Genomic DNA, 23,310 nt, shown 5'->3' on the forward strand with positions numbered 1-23,310 from the left:
ATCGTGGCAATTTCCCTTCATTTCTTCCCTCACACGTCCTACAGACATCCAGCAAACATGGGTTACACACAGCATTATGCTGAGTGTTACAGGAGATACTGATTTGAATTTGACATAAGCCTTGCACTCAAGGAGCTTATAGTTTGTAAATGCGTGATCTCTAACAGATGGGGCTGAGTGAAGTCTGAGGGTAAAAGTAAAGCCCGGAGTGGGCAGTGCACTGAGGGAGGACACACCATCGCTGGTCAGCCTCTGAGGGAGCTCTCATATCCACCACGCCCTTCTCTGCAAGGCTCCCCTCCCCACTTTGCTCACTGCAGCCTGGCCTCCACTGGCCGGGTATATGGCCACCTCCCGTCCCTGGACATTTCTCCATCCCACTCTCAACTCTCCCTCCTGCCTGCCCTCAGGCTGCCTCCCTTCCCCGTGGACCCTGGTCCCACTCCTTCCCCTGGGCTGCCCTCCCTTTTCTGAGATAGCATCTACCCAACCCTGATGCCCTTTTAAGCAACACCCTATTTTTTCACTTTTCTGCCAAAGGTGTAGAAAGAGCCGTGTCTGCTTAATGCCTCCGTTTCCTCCCCGCCCACTCCCTCCCGGCTGCCTGCAGTTTCGCCATGTTCCTGCTCTCCTGAAAATGTTTTCTTGCAGGTCACGGATGCGCTCCTGCTGCCCACCGCAAAGGCTTCCCCTCAGGCCTCCCTGTCAACACCTACCTGCGCTTCTCCACTTCCTCCTTCCTCAGCTCCCCCACCAGCACGTTACCGCTATAAATCCCACACCTGTGATGAAAACCAATGTTTCCCTAGAAAATTCTACTTCGGAAAAATATATTTATACCATCTTCTGTTAAAAGCAGCTTTTACCAATCTAAAGTCACTTTGTTGGCTTCGGAAAAGAGAAATGCATAATGTATAGCTCATTTCTCTCAGTCTTCGTATTTATATTACATTTAAATTCAAATTTTCTAGTTTGCTTTTACTTTTAAATATTTAATGTTTATTACAGATGAATCTATAAGATGCTGAGCAACAAGCAATTTGTGAGAACAAGCAATATGTGCTTAGCATTTTCAGTTTATAAAGCACTTTCACATACCTTATTCCATTTGATCTTTAAAACCACCCTGTGAAGTGTACATTATTACTATCCTCATTCTCAGAAGCATAAAATAAGGATCAGAAAGGTTAAGTGACTGCCCTAAAGTTACACAGCCAATTTAGAGTCAGGATTTGAACCCAAGGCTTCTAACTTTAAATCCTACATTCATTGCGTGATATCATGCAAAACCATACCTTTCTTCTTGTCAAATTTTACCATAATTAAAATAAAAGAGGGAATTCCCTGGCAGTCCAGTGGTTAGGACTCCGCGCTTTCACTGCCGAGGGCGCAGGTTCAATCCCTGGTCGGGAAACTAAGATCCCACAAGCCGTGGGGCACAGCCAAAAATACATAGATATATAAATAATAAAATAAAGGAGAAAACTCCCATATTTTTGTACCTTCAATAGCAGATGTCAGGAAACCACAGCCTTGGGCCAAATCCAACCTACCACCCTTTTTGTAAGTAAAGTTTTACTGGAATGCAGCCATGCACATTCATTTACTTATTGTCTATGGCTGCTTTCATGCTATTATTTACATTTTTGGCTAGAATACTTTATAGATGGTGTGATACTCTTCAATAATATTATATCACTTTAGGAGGCTTGTATCTGGTTGTCTTACTTTTAGTGATGCTAAATTAATCAACAAATTCAGATAGTAACAGCCTGATTAAAACTGCCCATCAATATTTTACCTAATTGGGCTTCCCTGGTGGTACAGTGGTTGAGAGTCCACTTGCCAATGCAGGGGACACGGGTTCGATCCCTGGTCTGGGAAGATCCCACATGCCACGGAGCAGCTAAACCCGTGTGCCACAATTGCTGAGGCTGCGCTCTGGAGCCCTCAAGCCACAACTACTGAAGCCCGTGCGCCTGGAGCCCTGCTCCGCAACAGAAGAAGCCACCGCAATGAGAAGCCCACTCACTGTAACAAAGAGTGGCCCCCGCTCGCCACAACTAGAGAAAGCCCGCGCACAGCAACGAAGACCCAACGCAGCCAAAAATAAATAAATAAATGTATTTTTAAAAAATATTTTACCTAATGCATTTACCATGCTCTGATAACAACTGTCTGAAACAGGTATTTTATTATGGTTTGCAGAATGATGATTTTCTATCGTTTCTTCGGCATTTATGAGCTCAAGTTGCTCTGTAAAGAACTTCTTCTCATCCACTAGGGTGAGAAAATGGCACTGGTGTTGGAAAAGCAAAATAAACACTTATTCTTTCCCTGTAATTATCAAGTTTTATATTAATGAACTATTGTCTTGCTGCCTTCAACGTGTCCAGCGAGCTTTGCTTTCTTTAGGTATTACTACAAATTATTGCTTTTTATCACAGTAAGTTTTAATCAGAGGTAGTCATTAGTATTTTTGAAACACAAATTGTCCCATCTTTGGCCTGTAGGACCCCCTTTTCCCTTGTTCTTATGCTTTTTTATTTTTATTTGGAAACTTTCAAACACATAGAAAATAGTATAACAAATCCCTATATATCTATCACTTAGACTTACTAATTCTCAACTCAAAAAAAAAAAAAAAAAGGAGCAAGGGCACCTGTTCCTTCTTTTCACTCCTTTGTGTTACAGCACGAACCCCCAATAAAGCCTTGCCTGAAAAAAAAAAAATTCTTAAGTCATGGACATTTACATGATTTCATCTACACCTCTCCCTACCACTAGGCTGTTCTGAAACAAATCTCGAACACCTCATCACTACATCTGCAAACATTCCAGCACATAGCTCCAAGAAACAAGTTATCTCACCTCTAATCACAACCTCTCCCATCCCTTTAACCAAACCCTAATAGCCTTTGAGAGCTTTCTAGCTTTCTGGCATAACAGCTCCAGACCTGGAATCAGGCATTTCCCTAAGAAGGCCTAGTTCCTTTCCGTGGGGAATGGTATTTAAAGTGAGAAATCTAGCAGGTAGGAGCTTAATGCCACTGGGTTGTTAGAGTACCAAGGTCTTTCAGTGAACAGAGTTAGAAGATATGTATCTTTGAAAGGGAAAATAATCATTGTAATCATGGATTCTAACTCATATATAAGAGCTACAGATAGTTTTTATTTAATTTCTTTTATTTTTATATCTTTTCTCTTATGCTGAAAACCTTTATTCCTAACAACATTAAATACTTATTGTATCTTATTTTAAATATGTAACAGGTTCAAATAACAATACCAGGATTACTACAGACAACAAAGTTATTGAGTAAAGTTTAAGATTTCTTTGCAGTTCTTTTTATGCTTGTAGTATACCCTACTGAGGATCTACAGTCAGAATACCATATTCTGAGGTCACGTGGAATGATTCTTTTCTCTGGCACATTTACATATTTTAAAGTCAAAACAATAATACAAGGTTTTGCGTCGTGGGTAGGGACAGAGAAGAGGGTGTCCCAGGAGAAGATGTCTGCATGGGGAGAAAAGTCTGAGCCCTTCCTGATTGATTGTTTCCCTTTGGGGCCCCCAGGGAGAATCCTGAGATTGAAATCAGCCTCAGTTTAGAAATCCCTTTACTAGAGAACAGAGCAGGGCTTTGCAGCCCTGGGAATTTTTTTGCATTGACTTTTTATTTGCAGAAAACTTAAAGTCTTATTTTTATTAATGCCTTTAAAAAGAGGTGAGATTTTAATACTGATTTAATATTCAATGAATAAAACTATCTTGATGCAAAAAATAAAAATCAAAAAAGAAATACAAGGTAAGTTAGAAATTGTGCCACCATCTCCCTTCTACCCTTTTTTCCTTCCCTCCCCAGAGGTCACCAGTCTTTAATCCCTTTTTATCCTTCCATTGTTAATTTTGGCAAATTTAAAGAGATATTCCATTCTCTTCCTCCCTTCTGATGCAAAAGATTGTTTGATTCTAGGTGTATTCTTATACCTGCTGACAGACTGAATGTGAAGTGTGAAAAACATATGAGGTATGAAATGAGAATATTTTCCAGGTTTTGGGCCATGTACTGAGATGGGGAAGACTGTGGGAGAAGCAGGCTGGACACATTAAGTGTGAAACGCCTATTAGTTGCCCAAGTAGAGATAAGGACTTAGGCAATTGAATATAGAGGTTCAGAGTTCATGGGCAAGGTACAAGCTGGGAATACAGATAACTGGTCATGATTTTCTACTACCACAATCATATCGCCTGCACTGATGACACTTATTTCTGCCTTTCCAATTCTTATTCTTTTTCCTTGCCTATTGCACTGACCAAGACCACCTGTACAATGCTGACAGTAATAGCAATACCTGGTGTCCATATCTTTTTCCCGATCTCAAAGGGAAAGCTATCAAAGTTGTGTCCTTATTTTTTATTTTCTCACTTGCTCTAGCTAAGAAAACGCATAAAATGTTAAACAGAAGTGATAGAGGCACTCATGTCTTGTTCTTGATTTTAAAATACTTCTGTTTCCCAAGTGATCATGTTTTCTGTGTATTTTTTGTAGATATTCTTCATCAGATTTTGGAGGTTTCCTTCCATTCAGTCTAAATGTTTTTCTGTGAATTGGGTTTTTAACTTTATCAAAGGTTAAATTTTAGCTTGAAGGTTCCCAGACCTTGTAAGTAATATAAATTTAAACCCCAAGTCACATGAAATCAGGCCTACTGTTACATGTTCTTGGGGAGACTGCTTAGCCCTACCAGCCCCAGATCCAGGCCAAGACAGATTAACTTCCTCAACACCACCCTGGGCCAATAAGCAACGTTTCTGTGGTTCACACTTTCACTAAGGGTCCAGCCCTTCAACAATCCTGCTTTTGCGGGGATGTCAGTTACCATTCCCCTCCTCACATAGGCCCAGAGTGTCATCTCCTGTCCTGACATGGCTGTTATAATCCAATCTACTCTTTGGGTTTTGAGGTAGGCACAGATCCTAGGGCAATGGCCAGACTCTCCTGGTTTTCAGTTATGGCTTATTTGGGGCCCTATTAATTTTCCTTACTTTCTTAGGAGTCAGATATGTATTTAAAAGTAGTTATTTCCTATATTTTAGCTTCTATTTCCAAGTATTTTCTTGTGAGAGGGTTTTCAGGTTATCCAATCTATCATAATTATGGAAACAGAGGCATTTGAAGATTTTAAATCCATTTGGCATCATGAAGGTTACTCATATACTCAGCAAGACCAGTTTGAGAAAACTGGTGAGGGCAGAAAGCAAACCAGTGGGTTCAAGAGTAAGTGTGTGATCAATTTCAAAACTTACTACAAAGCTACAGTAAGCAAGTGCATACCGGCATAAGGAAAGACATACAGATCAATGGAATAGAATGAGACTCCAGAAATAAACTGCTACATTTATGGTCAACTGATTTTCAACAAGGATGCCAAAATAATTCATTGGGGAAAAATAATCTTTTTAGCAAATGATGCTAGGACAACTGGACATCTACATGCAAAAGAATGAAACTGACCCCTACCTCAAACCACCCAGAAGAATGAATTCAAAAAGGATCACAGGACTTCCCTGGTGGCACAGTGGTTAAGAATCCTCCTGCCAATGCAGGGGACACGGGTTCGAGCCCTGGTCCAGGAAGCTCCCACATGCCATGAAGCAACTAAGCCCATGCGCTACAACTACTGAGCCTGCGCTCTAGAGCCCACGAGCCACAACTACTGAGCCCATGTGCCACAAATACTGAAGCCTGCGCACCTAGAGCCTGTGCTCCGCAATGAAGAGCAGCCCCCGCTCGCCACAACTAGAGAAAGCCTGCACACAGCAACGAAGACCCAATGCAGCCAAAAATAAATAAAATTTTTAAAAAAGGATCATAGACCTAAATATGAGAGCTAAAACTATAAAACTCTTAAAAGAATGCATAAGTGTACATCCTTGTGATCTTGGATTAGGCAATGGATTCTTAGATATGGCACCTAAAGCACAAGCAACCAAAGAAAAAAACAAAATTGTAATGCATCAAGATTAAACTTCTGTGTTTCAAAGGACACTACAGAGAAACTAAAAATACAACTGATGGCAGAAAATATTTCCAAATCATATATCTGATAAGAGACCTGTATCCAGAATGTATAAAGAACTCTTTCAACTCAATAATAAAAAGACAGGGCTTCCCTGGTGGCGCAGCGGTTGAGAGCCCGCCTGCCGATGCAGGGGATACGGGTTCGTGCCCCGGTCCGGGAAGATCCCACATGCCGCGGAGCGGCTGGGCCCGTGAGCCATGGCCGCTGAGCCTGCGCGTCCGGAGCCTGTGCTCCGCAACGGGAGAGGCCGCAACAGTGAGAGGCCCCTGTACCGCAAAAAACACAAACAAACAAACAGGGACTTCCCTGGTGGCGCAGTGGTTAAGAATCCGCCTGCCAGTGCAGGGGGACACGGGTCCGATCCCTGGTCTGGGAAGATCCCACATGCCGCGGAGCAACTAAGCCCACGCACCACAACTACTGAGCCCGTGTGCCACAACTACTGAAGCCTGTGTGCCACAACTACTGAAACCCATGCACCTAGAACCCATGCTCTGCAACAAGAGAAGCCACGGCAATGAGAAGCCCACGCACCGCAACAAAGAGTAGCCCCACTCGCCGAAACTAGAGAAAGCCCGTGAGCAGCCAACAAAGACCCAATGCAGCCAAAATTAAATAAATAAAATAAATGTATTAAAAAAAAAAGGACAGACAATAACAGATTTGGGCAAGGAAGTGGAGAAACTGGAATCCCCGTACATTGGAATCCCCATACATTGCTGGTATGAATGTGAAATGTTACAGCTCTTTTGGAAAACAGTTTGGCACAGAGTTATCATGTGACCCAGTAACTTCACTCCTAGGTATATACCAAAGACAACTGGAACATACGTTTACACATAACGTGTACACCAATGTGCAGAGCATTATTCATAAAAACCAAAAAGTGGCAACAACCCAAATGTCCAGTGATGAATGGATAAACCAATGGTGGTATATCCATATAAATATTTTAGCCATAAAAAGGAATGAAGTACTGAGACATGCTATAAAACATGTGAACCCTGAAAACATTATACTAAGTGAAAGAACACACAAAATGCCACACGTTGTATGACTTCATTTACATGAAATAGCCAGGATAGGCAAATCCACAGAGACAGAAAGTAAATTAGTGGTTGCCAGGGGCTGGAGGAAGAGAGGAGGAGGGACTGCTAATGGGTATGAGATTTACTTGGGGGTGATGAAAATATTCTGGAATTAGTGGTGATGGCTGCACAACCTTGTGAATATACTAAAAACCACTGAATTTTATGCTTTAAAATAATGAATTTTATGGTATGTGATTTATATCTCAATAAAAAGAGAAAGGTTAATAAAGTAAAAAATCCTGGCTACTGTTATTGCTATGAATAATAAATCATCTTTCATCTCTGATCCAAGACTTTCATCTTCTACCAACAGCCATGAAACTGCTGCAGGCTAATCTGTTGGCTTGCAAGCAGCGTAAAGTCGCAGACACTTACTTCATGGTTCTTGATGAGGCATTTATGTTTTTATGTTCTGTGGTGTTTTTTTTTAATTAATTAATTGATTTATTTTTGGCTGCATTGGATCTTCGTTGCTGAGCGGGCTTTCTCTAGCTGCGGCGAGTGGGGGCTTCTCACTGAGGTGTCTTCTCTTGTGGAGCACAGGCTCTAGGCGCGCGACCTTCAGTAGTTGTGGCTCACGGGCTCTAGAGTGCAGGCTCAGTAGTTGTGGCACACGGGCTTAGCTGCTCCGCGGCATGTGGGATCTTCCCGGACCAGGGCTCAAACCCGTGTCCTCTGCATTGGCAGGCGGATTCTTAACCACTGCACCACCAGGGAAGTCCGGCATTAATGTTAAAATAAGAAACTTCTTTTTAAAAACCTACTTCTTTAGCTCATGTCTGCCCTCTCCTATGAGACTGGTCTGCATTTGTTAAGTTGGAAGAAAGCACCGTGGGGAAGGCTGCTGCTTTCCCGTGAAGGGGGCAAGGATCAAAGGCCCCCTATACCACAGTGTGGGTCAGCATAGCCAAGCAAGCCCCAGGTGCTGGGCTGCGAAACAGGGTCTTCTGGAGAGAGGTGGCAGAGCCTCTCAGTGCCTCGCCTCCCCAAGACCACTGCAGAACTGCCTGCAGGGCTCCTGCCCTCATCTCACTGTCAAATAATGGGTTGTAGCAGCCTGCCAACAAGGGGAAGGGGAATCAGCCCCAGTACTCTCTTCTCTCAGATGCCAAGAATCCCCCAACCCACCCCTTTGACTCTTGGTTTAATTCACTGGGTCAAGATGAATTACTTCATTCTCTGGGCTCCAATACCATGTTCTTCTCTCTTTGTCAGATAAAAACATAATAGATTCATCTCTTTTTATGGTGAGTTATTTACACGTCTTATAGATTATGTGGTTTGGTACTTGGGGGCAACTGGACATGGACTCAACTCTTGGCTGACCACTCACTAGGTCTGTGTACTTGGGTAGGGGGGACCTCTTAGAGCCTTAGATGCCTCATCTCCAAGATGGAAATACCACCCACCACCCAGAGTTATTATAAGAATTTAATAAAACCACACTAATGAAGCATTTAGCCTATTTCCCGGAGCATCTCTGATAATTAAAATATAGTAACTGGTGTAAAAGGAATAAGGCACAATTTGGGCAGAGAAGATTGAGTTTAGCTAATTGGCAAGGAGGCACGAGACCAGGACATTTTCGAAAAATGTCTGACATGCAGCAGGGGCTCCACAAAAGTTAGTTTCCCTCATCCTTCATCTGAGACTGAGCTTGAGCGCAAGGACCAGGTTATCTTTTAGCGTGCTGAGTGCGCCTCAGGCACATTATCTTGCGTTACTCACAAATTTTTAAATGCTCCCAAAAAATTAAAAAGGCAGGGGATGCTTCAAATCAGTAGATTACACTTCCATTCTCTCTTCATCTGTACTTCAAATGCACTTATTACAAATTTTAAGTACTTACGTTGTTCTATAATTATTTCAGGTTTGGTGGTCTGGCCTGCCCAAATAGACAGGAAGATTCCGGGGGTCAAATATGGTTGTTTATATTCTACTCTCTAAGTACACAGCCAACTGACTGAACTGGTTCATTTCAAAGTGAAATGAGTGTAGTTTCTAGGCTGAGACCCCACTGCTCCCTATGACCAAAGGATCGGCAATTGAACCCTCACAAGGCTCCCTTCCTAAAGGGAAGCTGCCTCACCGCTGCCCCTCCATTCAAAGCGATAAGGAGGGTGACCACCCATCCAGGTTTACATGGATGGTTGGATGCAGGATGCTCCACACTAAAAGTGGGAAGTCCAAGGCAAACCGTGAATTGGCTGTGAGCTGGTCAGCGTAGTCACCAACCAGCGACTACTTGCACATTCGTAGCTCTAAAATACCTTTTAAAACTGGTAAAACTGTTACTGGCAGGTTTAAGTCATATGGGGGAGACCAAAGAAGATAAGAAGCAACCGTTCACAGAGAGTGAAGCATACCTCAGAGATATCCAGTGGGAGATTGCCAACGTACACCTGTGTCTCTCTTTTCTTGAATCCTAAGAAGAAAAATAGCCAAAAGGAAGGCAGGTGTAAGGCTAGAGGATTCAGAGGAGTTAGAACATGTGATAAATGACACATTTTCCTCAAGGTTAAAACATACACACACAGTCCCCTACAAACATCCCCCCACACACACCGTGATCAGTGAAGGGTTATACAGCACTCAGTCGGTCTGCAGACACTTATCAGGGTTATGGGAGTGGTCCAGTGTTAAGTGCTGGCCTTGGATATCACTGCCTTCAAGGCAGGAGCGTACTCTCTGGGGGCTGGGGGGACAGCGAGTCATCAGCACACCAGGAATCCAGGGCTTCCAATGGGGTATTATGTAGTTTCAGGACCAAAGGGGGTAGTATTTCAAAGTTAACATTCAGCTGAAGGAGGGAAGGAAGTGGGGGTTAATGCAGGAGGGAGGCAGAGGGCAGGGCACACGCAAAGGCATGGAGATGCGAAAAGGCGCGCGTCTGGGAGGCTGCCTGGAGTCAGGAATAGCTAGACGCACGCCGCAGGTGGGTGAGTGGTGACAGAAGGAAGAAAGGCAGGCCAGGCCAACTGCTGAAATCGATGACCGCTGCCCACAGCAGTCTCAGCAGAGTCCACTGGCTGTGAGAAGGAGGTGAAGGGTTCAATCAGAGAGGTGACATCAACACGGCTAGGTTGCAGAAAGATCACTTTGGAGATGGTGGAGGGTGAAATGGGAGGAGATAAGGATTAAAGAGAAGTATGGGGTTAGGAGCAGCCAGCGCAACAGCGTCTGAGGGTCTGCACAGTGTGTGGCAGAGGGATGCATCCCTCATGTGAAAGGAAACGTGGTGACTGGAGCAAGGGCAGGATCTCAGGTTTCATGCTTGAAGAGAAACTGAGTAGATTAATTAGGATCCAGGTTATAGACTGAGCGTCCCAGCACCAAGCAAACCCCCAAGCTAACTCACTTGGAGATTTCTGTTCCTCCAACACTCCATTCTTCCCAAATACTTCAGCAGAGGGTTGGAAGTCACTGCTGCTCCAGGACCTGTCAAACACAGGTCTTAGCATTGCACCTCCCAAGGGCAAACTCCAACAGAAGGAGTTTGGGCATAACAAGCAGGGCCCGGCAGAAGCCTCCACACCCGCTTCCTGACAGAGGGTTTCCCTTCCTCCTTCCAGACTCGGGTTCCAAGCACGAAGCCCTCCACTGGGCCTTTTTAATCGCTAATTGTTAAAGCACATTTAGTGTCAGAATCAACAGGCAAGAAATGCTGGGGTTGACTCCTAAGCTCTGGGCATTGGGAGGCAGGAGGAGAAGGAAGAGAAGGGTGTGGGGTGGAAGGAGGCTTGTTTATCAGCAAAAGGAAACAACTTACATGCTGCAGTTTCTTTCCAACAGGATCTCCTGCAAAGCCAACCAGCCACAGTTAGAGGAATGCCAGGATCATTCACCATCACATTACTGAATAGGTACTGTGGCACGCAGAATCATGCCCCCCAGCAAAGTGGTCCATTTCTTAATCTCCAGAACCTATTAAGGGTTCTGGTCACCAATTCCGATTTGGGGGGGAGCAGTTTTACCACACCACCAAGCACTGCTCCAGACACCAGCTGGGTGTCCTACAATGCAACTCAATTCTGACACTGTCTACCCAGGAGATAGCATCAGACTCCACAGGTTAAGGGCTCAGTCCCACAGGACTGCCCCGCTTCAGACGCCAGTCACCTGCAAGCCCAGGTTGTCACCTGTGCTTCTGATTGACCACCTATAGACTGGAGGTTCGCACAACCCCTCCTTGGGTCCCATCACTTTGCTAGAGTGGCTCACATCTCAGAGAAACATTTTCCTTACTAGATTGCCATTTATTTAAAAAGTATATAACTCAGGAACAGCCAGATGGGAGAGATGCATGGGGCAAGGTACAGGGAAAGGGCACAGAGCTTCCATGCTCTCTAGGTGCGTCACTGTCCCCAAATCTCTACTGTGTTCACCAACCTGGAAGCTCTCAGAACCCATACTTTTGGGTTTTCATGGAGGCTTCATTGCAGAGGCATGACAGATCAGCCCTTGGTTCTTTTCCTGCAGGTAAGAAGGCTGTCAAAGTCATTTTAAAGGGATTTTTTTTTCTTTACTTTGGGAGAAACAAAAATTAAAACGTTAAATTTTAAAAGAAAGTAGTAACGCTGTCCTCTAAATTGTTCCCAGCTGCAGGAGGAAACCGCTTTAGTTGCAACTAAATTTAAATAGAACTAACAGTGGTTAAGATAATTAAAAGGCTTAAGTATTGATGAATAAAAATAGAGAGGTTTATGGGCAGAATCAGGCTATGGCTGTTACTCCCAATTTCCTGGTAATCCCTGGAAAAATCTATGGGCTTCTGGAACAGGGAGGGCACCAACACCTCCCAAGCAAGGGCCCAGCATAAATCTTTCAAAGATGCCTTTAAGGGCCTGCCAGGTGCTATGCTAACTAAACAGCTAATGTACATTGTCTCATTTAATCCTCATGGAAACTCTCAGAACTTGCCATTATTACCCCACTGTACAGATGAAGTCCTGGAGGCTCAGAGACCATAATCTGGTAGTCTGTCAAAGATCACTTAATTTATGCTCATAAATAGAGAAGTCTGTTTTTTTAATTCAAACCATATGACTCAAAAGTCATGAGCTTCCACTCTATTGCTTGGTCTGGAAAAGTGTCTTATTTGTGTTTTTAAAAAGACAAAGAGTAGGACTTCCCTGGTGGCGCAGTGGTTAAGAATCCGCCTGCCAACGTGGGGGACATGGGTTCGAGCCCTGGTCCGGGAAGATTCCACATGCCATGGAGCAACTAAGCCCGTGTGCCACAACTACTTAGCCTGCGCTCTAGAGCCTGCGAGCCACAACTACTGAAGCCCTGGCGCCTAGAGCCCGTGCTCCACAAGAAGAGAAGCCACCGCAATGAGAAGACTGCACCACGACGAAGAGTAGCCCCTGCTTGCTGCAACTAGAGAAAGCCCACGTGCAGCAATGAAGACCCAACGCAGCCAAAAATAAATACATTTATTTAAAAAAAAAAAGACAAAGAGTATATAAAGAACTCTTACAACTCAATAATAAGGCAAATAGGGAGTTCCCTGGTGGTCTAGTGGTTAGGATTCGGCGCTTTCACTGCAGGGGCCTGGGTTCGATCCCTGGTCAGAGAAACCATCCTGCATGCAGTCTGGCGTAGCCAAAATAATAATAATAATAATAATAATGCAAATAAACCAATTAAAAGTGGACAAATCACCTGATAGACATTTCTCCAAAGATAAACAAATGTCCAATAAGCACATGAAAAAGACTCTCAACGTATTTAGCCATTAAGGAAATGCAAATCAAAGCCACAAGGATACATCACATCCACTAGGAGGGCTATAATTTAAAAGACAGACAATAAGTGTTGAGATGTGGAGAAATGGGAACCCTCATATTGCTGGTGGGAACGTAAAGTGGTGCCGTTTGGGACACAGTTTGGCAGTTTCTCAAAAAGTTAAAGAGAATTCCATATGACCCGGCAATTCCACTCCTGGGTATCTACTCAAGATAAATTAAAATTGATGTCCACCAAAAACTTGTTCACAAATATTCACAGCAGCATTGTTCACAATATCCAAAAGAAAACAACTCAGGGACTTCCCTGGTGGCGCAATGGTTAAAGAATCTGCCTGCCAATGCAGGGGATACGGGTTCGATCCCTGGTCGGGGAAGATCCCACATGCCTGCCACGGAGCAACTAAGTCCTTGTGCCACAACTACTGAGCCTGCGTGCTGCAACTACTGAAGCTCACACACCTAAGGCCCGTGCTCCGCAGCAAGAGAAGCCACCGCAAAGAGAAGCCCGCGCACCGCAAGGAAGAGTGGCCCCGGCCACAACTAAAGAAAGAAACTAAAGAAAGCCCACATGCAGCAATGAAGACCCAACGCTGCCAAAAACAAATTAAATTTTAAAAAACAAGAAACAACTCAAATGATCATCAATTGACAGATGAACAGATAAATAAAATGTATACCCAAAGAATGGAATATTATCTGGCAATATAAGTGGACTAAAATATTGATAAATGCCACAACATGGATGAACCGCAAAAACATGATGCTACAGTAAGAAACCACACACAAAGGGTCACATATTGTATGATTCCACTTATATGAAAAGTCCAGACTAGACAAATCTGTAGAAACAGAAAGTAGATTGGTGGCCGCCTAGGTCTGGGGGTGGGGGGGGCGGCGGGGAATGAGGAGTGACTGCTAACAAGGTTTCCTTTTGGCGCCCCAAATGCTCTAAACAGGGAAATGTTCTAAAATTAGATTGTGGTGATGGCTGCACTGTAAATATACTAAATACCTTTTAATTGTACACCTAAAACAGGTGAATTTTATGGTGTGCAAATTATATCTCAATAAAGTTTTTTTTTTTTAAAGGTAAGGCACATTTTCAAGAATGGCTGGAATAAGCAAGCATTTCTTTTGCCACTCCACATCACAAACCAACGCCCACACAAATGAAGCCAATGAGTGGCCAGGATCATTCAGTCCCCCTGGCTTGAATTGGATTTAGAACGTATTGCGTTAGCCTCAACAGCACGTTTAGTTTTTTAAGCTAAAAAGTTTTTAAATTTAAAGTTTTTAAATTCACTCTGGTATCCACTCCCACCCACCAACCCCACTAAAAATTAGTTCTGCAGACGCACCTGGCGAGAGCAAGCGACAAGCTCCGAGGGGTAACACGCGCCCCGCCACCATGGGGGGGAAATGAGAGGTGCAGTTTCCACAAACGCCTCCCAACGCCCAGGTCCCCGCCACCGTCCGCCCGGCAGCCCGGGGCCGGGAACCAAAAAGCTGTACCTTCTCCCTGCCAGGTACATCCAGCCTGCAGCCCAGACGCTGAGCCTTAGCTCCTTCTTCCTGCGCGCTTCTACTCCTCCGACGCCCGCGGGGTACGGGGCGGGGCCGCCCCTCCGCAGCCAATCCCCGGTCGGCTGCAGCCCGGCCGGGCGGGAAGACCTGCGTGCTAGCTGCGCCGCGCCAGGAGTGCTCGCTAGGACGGTAGCTGCACCGGCTCGGGAGCAAGCGTCCGCGGGCCCTGCTCCCGCTTTTAATAGACACCCTCCCCCCACACACAACCCCAAAATATGCTTGCAGAGATAGTGGAGCGAGTGACAGTGGCGCGCGCCTAGCTCTTTTAGGAGTGGAGGGGCTCCCATCCTGGGTCGGAGAGGTGCACGTGGAGCACTTGGACTGCGTTTGAAGGCAGCGCCTGGCCGAGACCGGCTCAGTGCAGATGGGGAGCTGCTTACCCAAAACGTGGGGGTCCCTAACCACGCGGGCGCAACCGGTCAGCATGTAGAGCTGCTGCTACCTTCCCCCGAACATGCACCCCGGACCCGCCTCTGCAGAGGCACTGACCCCAGCGCCCCCGGATCTGGGCGGGAGGTGGCGGGCGGGGAGGCGCCAGCCTCGGAGGGGAGGGGCGCGCGGAGAGGGCGGGCTGCCCGCTGGCGGCCCACCGTCCGTCGCGGCGCCGGGGACACTCCCGCCGCCTCCGCTTCGTCTCCCCTGGTCCCCGGGAGTGTGGGCAGGGCTGTCCCCGGGCTTCCGTGGGCCCGGCCTCTCCCACTTCGGGAGGAAAACGCAGGGGAAGCCCCCGGCGCCCGCCGCCCCCGGAGACCCGCGGAGCCCCTGGCCGTGCAGGCGCTGAAGACGAGCTCGGGCGGGGCCCCAGTGCGTCGTGCCTGTCGCCGTCCGTGTCCGGAGCGGCGGCTCGCGCCCGCCCGCTCGGCGCCCCGAACACCCCTCCCCGGGCCATAGGGGCCCCACCCTGCGGGGTGTAGGCGACGGCCGGCCCGGGACGAGCGGAGCAGCCGTCGCGGGGCCTTGTCGCGGCCTCTAGCGCCCCAGCCCCGGGGAATGCAGTGGCCCCCGGCCCCTGGCGCTTCTCCGTGTCTAAGCTGGGCCTCCTCGCTCGCCTGCTCCGCGGCCACGACGCTCCTGAGCCGCGCCGGCCGGGCCCCCCTCATGGCGGCCAAGTGGTTCAAGGAGTTCCCCCTGAACCTGAAGACAGTGTCGGAGCGGGCCAAGCCCGGCGGCGGGGGAGGCGGCAAATTGCGCAAGAACTCGGAGGCGGGCGGCGCGGGGCCCGCCCCGGGCAAGGGCCGAAAGAACTCGGCGGCCGAGCTGGGGAGCAGCCGGGCCGGGGTCGGCCCCCCCAAGGATAGCCGGCTATCCCGAGACAGCCTGCAGGGTCTGATTCAGGCCGCCGCGGGCAAGGGCCGCAAGAACTCCCGGGCCACCGAGGAGGAGCCCCACCGGGGCGCGGCCAAGAGCTCAGGCTGCAGCACCTACATCAACAGGCTCATCAAGGTGGACACTCAGGAGAAGAATGGGAAGAACAACTACCCCAGCAGCAGTAGTAGCAGCAGCAGTAGCAACAGCAGCTCTTCCTCCGCGTCCTCTTCCCCTTCCTCCCTGGGACCCGAACTGGACAAGGGCAAGATTCTTAAGCAGCAAGACACGGTAAGAATACAACCTCCCTTGGACCACCTCTCCCCTGCTGAAGCGGAACAGTGGGAAGGGAGCATCGTGAACCCGCTAAACTCTCGGGTTCTTTATACCTCATAGAAGGTGAGGATGTATTTACCCCCTCTAACATTTGACTCCTAAGTGACCTTTTAAAATAGATATTTTTTTTAATCTTGAAAAATTCTCATTCTGGCGTTGGGGAACTTGGCAGAAATGTACTTCCCATTTAATTTTGTTATCAGAAGAATTATTGAATGAGACAGTTGGGTGCTTTGTTAAATGTGATCCACTTGTAGATGTGGTTTATTTTAATTTAGAAATCCAGGGGAGTTGCAAAGCTAGATTTGTGTGTAAATTTTATCCTTCTTGAGCATAAGGAATGGTAACCTCTAAATTGTTTTAAGTATTGATTTCAACTGCCCCCCTTCTCTGCTTTTTGGAAGCGCCATCGTTCTTTGCACTTCAACCCAGTAAAGGGTTTCTCAGCCCTTCACTAGCACCACAAGATTACAGCCCTTTCATTCAACCCATGAACATTTACTGTACAGGAGTCATATAGGATAAGGGGCACAGGGCTCTAAGGACTGCAGAGGCTACAGAATAGGACAAGGAAATGCCCTGAAGGGAAATTACAGATCAGGACAGAAGGTATTTCCTGCTTCTTACACACTGGAGGTTTTCTGGGTGCTGTCCAATGTGAGACAGTTAAGAAAAGGAGTGTGAACATGTGAAGAGACCCACTCATTCTTACAGAGATGAGTTGGGGTTTTGTTTGTTTTTTTTTTTTTTTTTTTTTTTTTGGCTGCATCGGGTCTTAGTTGCAGTGCTCAGGCTTCTCTCTAGTTGTGGCGTGCAGGAGGTTTTCTCTTCTCTAGTTGTGGTGCGCAGGCTCTAGAGCACGTGGGCTCTGTAGTTTGAGGCGCGAGAGCTCAGTAGCCCTGCACGTGGGATCTTAGTTCCCCGACCAGTGATCGAAACCCTGTCCCCTGCATTGTAAGGTGGAATCTTTACCCCTGGACCACCAGGGGAGTCCCTGTTCGTTTGTTTTTAAATCTGCTATTCCGTGTGAAGGAGAGAGAGAAGAGCTTACACCCAGCTTTCAGACTCCAGCCCAGGCGATCACTTCCCTGTCATGAGAACTTTAATTTTCTCTTGCCCAGTCTTCAAACATGTGGCCCACCCGGATGGAGTCAGGAGTGGTAGCACATACCACTTGTGTCTGCATTGGCACTTCTATTCATTCCTCCACTTACTCTGTCCACAAGTATTTACAGCGTACCTACCCCCCTGCCAGACACTGCCAGGAGAGCCATGGAAAGATGATCAGCTCGTCCAGACATTAGTCAGTGGTCTCTCCATGTGTTTAACTAGATCATAAGCACCTTGCAGCCAAGCACTGAGTGTCATGCTTCGTGTTCCTCGCTGTACCTTGGGGATGCAGTACACATGTTCAGGCAAGAAGAATGGAGTGAGGGAGTGAATGGTGATCACCGTCCTCTGCAGTGATTGCCCGGTTATCGGTCGTCGCTTCTAGATGTCTAAAGTTTCTTAGGCCATCTCTCCCAGGAAGAGGACTCTCATCCAGGCTGTCCCCTCCTCCTCACTTCTCCCTGTTTAGCTGGATTCTTCTGCCAGCTCCAGTGGTGCTTCTCCGTGAACTCTTTGGAGAATGTAATCAGAGATTGTACCAAGGTCTGGGGCTTCCTCCCTTAATTTTGATTCACCTTTGGTTTTTATTCCTCTCTTTCTCTTTAACTGGAAGAAGTAGTTTATCTATACTATCCTAGCTGTTTATTTGTGGAGCCACGTTGACAATAGATAAAGTGCTGTGCTTTAAAAATGAATATATCTTTTTTCCCCATAAAACTCTTCCTCCCTGAGAAGCACCTGTCAAGCTCAGGCTCCCTAAGCGCCCACATTGTCACCCAGCTGCTGCAGAACAGAACTATTGCACTCACACCACCTTCCCAGGCACTTTTCTATTTTTGGAAGGATGGATGCTTTCTGTAGCAAATACGGATCAAAACTCTATCTGATCGTAGTCTATGAGAATCAGTCTGCCTATAAATTATTGAACCTAGAACTCCCACAATACTCTTCAGCTGTGACCTATTTCTTAGGCTTCTTATTATGAAGCCTGCCTCTTTAGAGCTGTTACAAATTCCTTGAGGACAAAAAGTAAGTCTTGGTCTTATTTTATTCCCTCTCAGTGCCTAGCCAGTGCTGGTGGATGTTCAGTATCAGTGGGTGATGGGCTGACTTAACCATGGCTATATTGCTCAACTGGTTGGCATTAAGAAAAACAAAATCATGGAAAATGTAGTAGACCAGTTCATGTTTTTGTGCTCTAAAGCCATAAACATCTTCCACCTTCTGCCACCCACCCCTGCTACACTTTAACCAGCAAACGCCTTATTGCTTGGAGAGAGAGAGGGAGGTGAAAAGAGCCTTGGGGATAAGCAGGAGAATTTAGATGGATTGTTGCCAATCAATTATACTACCAAAATAAACCAGGTGTTTGTCCAACTGGGTGGATAATAGTGTAATCGAGTGCAAAAGCTCTTCAGAACTGGTTGGAAATTTTGACCTCTTTTTGGGTCTGCAGGTTTTTTAGCAGTCTTTTTGATACCACTGTCACTCTGGTATATGACAGTCCTTAGCAACTCCCCTGTCTGGTTCTTTTACAGGTCATCATTTTAGAAGACTACGCTGACCCTTATGATGCTAAACGGACGAAAGGCCAAAGGGATGCAGAAAGAGTAGGGGAGAATGATGGATACATGGAACCCTATGATGCACAGCAAATGATAACAGGTTTGTAACCAGGAGCTGCTTTATACAGACTGAAATCTCACACTTGCTCAGAACGTAGTAAAAATAATCACCAGTGTGTATTTTGGGAAGAGGGGAGAAGGGACTATACCAGATCCTGCTGAGTGGAAGAAACAGAATTATACTCAAAACTAAAGTCAAAATATCTGGTTAACATCCCTAATGGTTTTCTGTCCTTCAGTTTTAGAATTTGTGGGAGTCTTTAAAGTTTTTCTAATTCTATGCAAAATGACATTTATGAATTTGCAGATCTGCTCAGAATGTGATCTTAGTTTTAAGATTATTTAAATATACTTTTTGGCCACTTTCAAAGCTTTGACATCCATAATGGGAGTCATAAATCTGTACCAAGGGACTAACACATACTTAAAGTACTTTAAGTTGTTAAAAGTTACAGAGGGCTTCCCTGGTGGCGCAGTGGTTGAGAGTCCGCCTGCTGATGCAGGGGACACGGGTTCGTGCCCCGGTCCGGGAAGCTCCCACATGCCACGGAGCGGCTGGGCCCGTGAGCCATGGCCTCTGAGCCTGCTCGTCCGGAGCCTGTGCTCCGCAACGGGAGAGGCCAGAACAGTGAGAGGCCTGTGTACCGCAAAAAAAAAAAAGTTGCAGACATGATGTGATCCTCTGTTTTATAGTAGAAGATTGATTTCTCAACAAGCTTTACGATATTGGAGGAAAAAAATTTAATTACTAAGGAATGAGTATTAATCACTGACATGAGCCAAACCACTCAAGGCAAACCTCCTAAAACTAAAGTTGACTACTCTTGTAACTTTTCAAGTTGGAATAATTCCAACTTGTGAGTTGAGCAATCACTGTCATTTTTTGTGTCACACTTTTCCCTTTTATTCATAATTCTCTTAAGTTGGTGTAAACAATACTTTAAAAACTAATTATTTCGATTTATTTGTGCAATTTTAGAGTAAGTTATCTGTTCACCTAATTTTCCTTAAAACATTCTTTAATCTGTAATGAAAAAATGCAGTTTCTAAGTGCTGACTCAAGGGAGCCTTGTTTGAACATCGTGGGTTTCACGCCTGGGAAAGGAATAATTGGTCACACATTAAAGACTTTGTCTCTTCTGTTTAAAAACAGATAGAAAAGCTGTAAGCTCAGGCTCCATTAAGCATAGTCTCAGAAGAGTTGAGCATGAGGGTAACTGCAGCACCCTGGAAGGGTCAAGACAGGCTTCAGAGTGAGACTGAGCTGCAGCAGGAAAGCACTGCTCTGTTTCCTGCTCTCTGCTTACAGAGATAAGGCATCACATTTGGGAAGGGTGTACCCTGACCAGGCTGTGACCCTGAAGGTCACTGGACTGTGACCTCTAATGAAATCTGTGAATGAAAGGAAGTGAAAATGAACTTAGTCAGAATTTTAAAAAATATCAGAGACTTGAAAGGAATAGGAGGAAAGATTTTCTTTTACATAAAACTGAGGGAAAAGATTTTCTAAAAAAGCAAAAAATTAATGTTTTGTTTTGATTCACCTTTCTTTGTCCTTTGGTTTTTATTCCTCTCTTTCTCTTTAATTGGAGTAAGTAGTTTATCTATATTATCTCAGGTTTTTTGTTTTTTGTTTTTGTGGCGCCACACTGATAATAGGGAAAGTGCTTTGCTTTTTAAAAGTGAATGTCTTTTTCTCCCCCCATATAATCACCACAAAACCCTGAAACTAGGGAACCCTCATACTACCCCCTTGTTACAGGGTAGAAAATAAGATCAAAGAGATTCTGACTCTCCTATGTTCATAAGACACTTCAAGAGACAGAGCAGGAATTGGAACCCAGATCTTCCCACTCCAGACTGGGTGGTCTGCTTTCTACACCAAGCTGCCTCAGGACCTGTGAAATGATGTATGAAAAAGTTTAAACTTTACATATAAGCAAGGCACCTTTCCACTCAGACTCACAAGGAAAGTTGTATTTAAAAGTCAAAAGTTGGTATGTAACTTGTTGCTTTTCCCCAAAAAATAAATAAATAAAATTTAAAAATTAAAAAAATAAAAGTCAAAGTGTCCAGTACGAAATAAATGTAATAATAGTAGTAGCTAGCATTTAATATTTGAACATTTATTAAGTTCCAGGCTCTGTTTTAAACAGTTTATCTGAATAAATTTACTTAGTAATACAAAACTAATGTATTCAATTGGAGGATAAATTCAAATTTATTAAAAATTTAAATTACTAACATTTAAGAATTACTAGCTTTTTTTCCTTTGCTCTTTTAAAAAATATTATATTGGTGAATTTAAAAAGCCCTTCATTTAAAATATATATCACAAAGCACCTTCTCTGTGCTTTGTGATATATATTTATGTGCTTTATATATATATAAAATATATATCACAAAGGTATAAGAGAATATACCTCTTATTCTACGCATAGGTTACACAGCTGGACAGAATAACAGGAAGTGGGTTTATCGGAAGCTGGGAATAAAAGATTTGCTGCTGGGTGGGTTTTTTTTTTTTTTTTAAACCTTTTACTTTTTTCTGTTCAGTTTGCTCCCTGTGGGCTTGGTTGTCAAGTCCAAGCTCAGAAATGTCTCACATTTCTTGAGAAATGTTAGGGATTTTGTTTATTTCAGCAGGAGATAGAGAGGGTTCTGAAGAATATGATCTAACTGTGGAGCACCCAACTTCTGTACTGCCTTTTTGGGTGTGTTGTTTTGTTTTGTTTTGTTTTTTGGCCATGCCACGCAGCTTGTGGGATCTTAGTTCCCCGACCAGGGATTGAACCCGGGCCCTCGGCAGTGAGAGCATGGCATCCTAACCACTGGACCACCAGGGAATTCCCAGTACTGCCTTTTTAATACCTGTGAAGTGGAAGTAACATGCCTGATTTCAACAATATCTTGGATGTATAGAACACTGTTCATGATGGTATTTTGTAACAACCATCAGATATTTCCTAGGCATTTCTTTACCATGCACCCGGCCCTGTGCTGGGCTCTGGGCATCCAGGCAACAAGATGCACAGGACCCATGTCCTTATGGACCTCACAACCCAAGGGGCAAACAGACCTAACAGAGCGGAAAATATGTCACTTAGCACTTAGCCATGAAGAGGAGAATAAGAATCACCGTCTGCCTCAGGGAACAGAGGAAGGAACAGAAATTGAGGCATTTATTACTTTCCTATGGCCAAGGCTTAGGGGACCCAGGCTCCCTGGATTCCCCCCTGCCCAAAACTTTGCTCTTAACTTTTAAAAGCTAAGGATTTATAAATTTATGAATAAATGCTCACTTAGATTTCTCCAAAGGATTGTTAATAAAGATATGACAATCAGTACAAGGCAATATTAGTTTAAACCTGTTGTTGTTCTGTTAGATTTGCAGGAACGTTTTAGCTAAATAATTAGCAGAAACATTCTACTTAATTTAGCATGATAAGTTTTCGCCACCAGATTAAAACGTTAGCATTGGGAGGATCTTTAGAAGTTCCCTAAGATGAGCCAGCATTCAGCATGATAATTCCTTCTGCAGCTGATATCACACAAGTCGAGCGTCTACTAGGTGCCAAGTTGCCAGATTACCCCACTAAATCCTACCACCCTGTGTAGTGGGTGTTAGAAGGCTCTGTTTTACAGAGAGGGCTCTGTTTTACAGATGAGGAAACCAAGGTTCAGAAAGATTCAATAACTTGTCCAAGTTATGCAGCTGGAGAGTGGGGATACCAGGTCATCCAACACCCTTTGGTTTTAGTTACTGAGCTCCAGTCACAGATTGTTTTTAAATTTTTATTGTTGCCTCCAAATAGTTTTATTGGTTGGTGTAGATAGTCAAATCTAAAGGAGAACCTCATTTTTTCAGTCTCCATTTAAAAAATTATCCATTATGGAAAAAATATAAATAGAAGACTTTTTGATTTATTTACTTTGTCTATAGTTTGCTTGTTAAACTTAAGTTTCAGGACTTCTGAATTACATCTGCTTTTGTTCAGATATTTAGATTTGTTCGACAGGAAAATATTAATTTTAAATCAAAATTTAAACACTGGTAAAAGATCCCTATTGCTGATTCTAAGAGAAACATAGAGCCTTATGAGACTCTAAGTTTGATGTTTTGAATACATGGAATGGATTAAGGGAAAATGTACATTACAGAAATTGTAACTAGCATTCTACATGAAATCTTTGAGGCATAAAGTAAGATATGATAGAGGAGGCATGGGCTCTGGAGCTAGTAGTGAATGGCTCCCCTGCTGACTACTACACAGCCTCAGTTTTTTCACCTGTGAAAATGGGCTAACACATCTCTTGCTGCATTATGATGAGGCTCCACTGAGCTGCAGGTGTAACACGCCTAGTACATGCATATGTGAAAACTATCACAATTATTTAGACACTCTGGAGAGAATTCCAT

At 44.8% G+C, this 23,310-nt stretch overlaps 2 protein-coding genes across 7 annotated transcripts in view; one reads left to right on the forward strand and one right to left on the reverse strand.

The window, feature by feature from the left end:
- Window positions 1–15,342, reverse strand: part of TDRD10 (tudor domain containing 10) — a 56,006-nt gene extending 40,664 nt beyond the window's left edge. For 2 of the 5 annotated variants that reach the window (XM_089914543.1, XM_089914542.1), the window contains exons 1-4: window positions 14,443–15,325; window positions 10,950–10,978; window positions 10,539–10,618; window positions 9,547–9,605 (exon numbers count right to left, since the gene is read on the reverse strand). In XM_089914543.1, the coding sequence (XP_089770669.1) occupies window positions 9,547–9,605; window positions 10,539–10,618; window positions 10,950–10,978; window positions 14,443–14,940 (666 nt within the window). In that variant the 5' untranslated portion in view covers window positions 14,941–15,325. Of the gene's footprint in view, window positions 1–9,546; window positions 9,606–10,538; window positions 10,619–10,949; window positions 10,979–11,569; window positions 14,276–14,442 lie in introns of those variants that run through there. The other 3 variants (XM_089914548.1, XM_089914545.1, XM_089914553.1) reach the window with 3 other exon arrangements.
- SHE (Src homology 2 domain containing E) overlaps window positions 15,119–23,310 on the forward strand; it is a 29,395-nt gene continuing 21,203 nt past the window's right edge. Inside the window, exons 1-2 of one of the 2 annotated variants that reach the window (XM_089914572.1) lie at window positions 15,119–16,110; window positions 18,804–18,930. In XM_089914572.1, coding sequence (XP_089770698.1) covers window positions 15,505–16,110; window positions 18,804–18,930 — 733 coding nt within the window. In that variant the 5' untranslated portion in view covers window positions 15,119–15,504. The remainder of the gene's footprint in view (window positions 16,111–18,803; window positions 18,931–23,310) is intronic. The other variant, XM_022559474.3, reaches the window with a different exon arrangement.

The sequence above is a fragment of the Delphinapterus leucas genome, chromosome 1, assembly GCF_059928025.1.
Source record: "Delphinapterus leucas isolate spDelLeu-1000000601 "Yukka" chromosome 1, BTC_Dleu_Yukka2, whole genome shotgun sequence".
NCBI classification, from domain to species: Eukaryota; Metazoa; Chordata; class Mammalia; order Artiodactyla; family Monodontidae; genus Delphinapterus; species Delphinapterus leucas.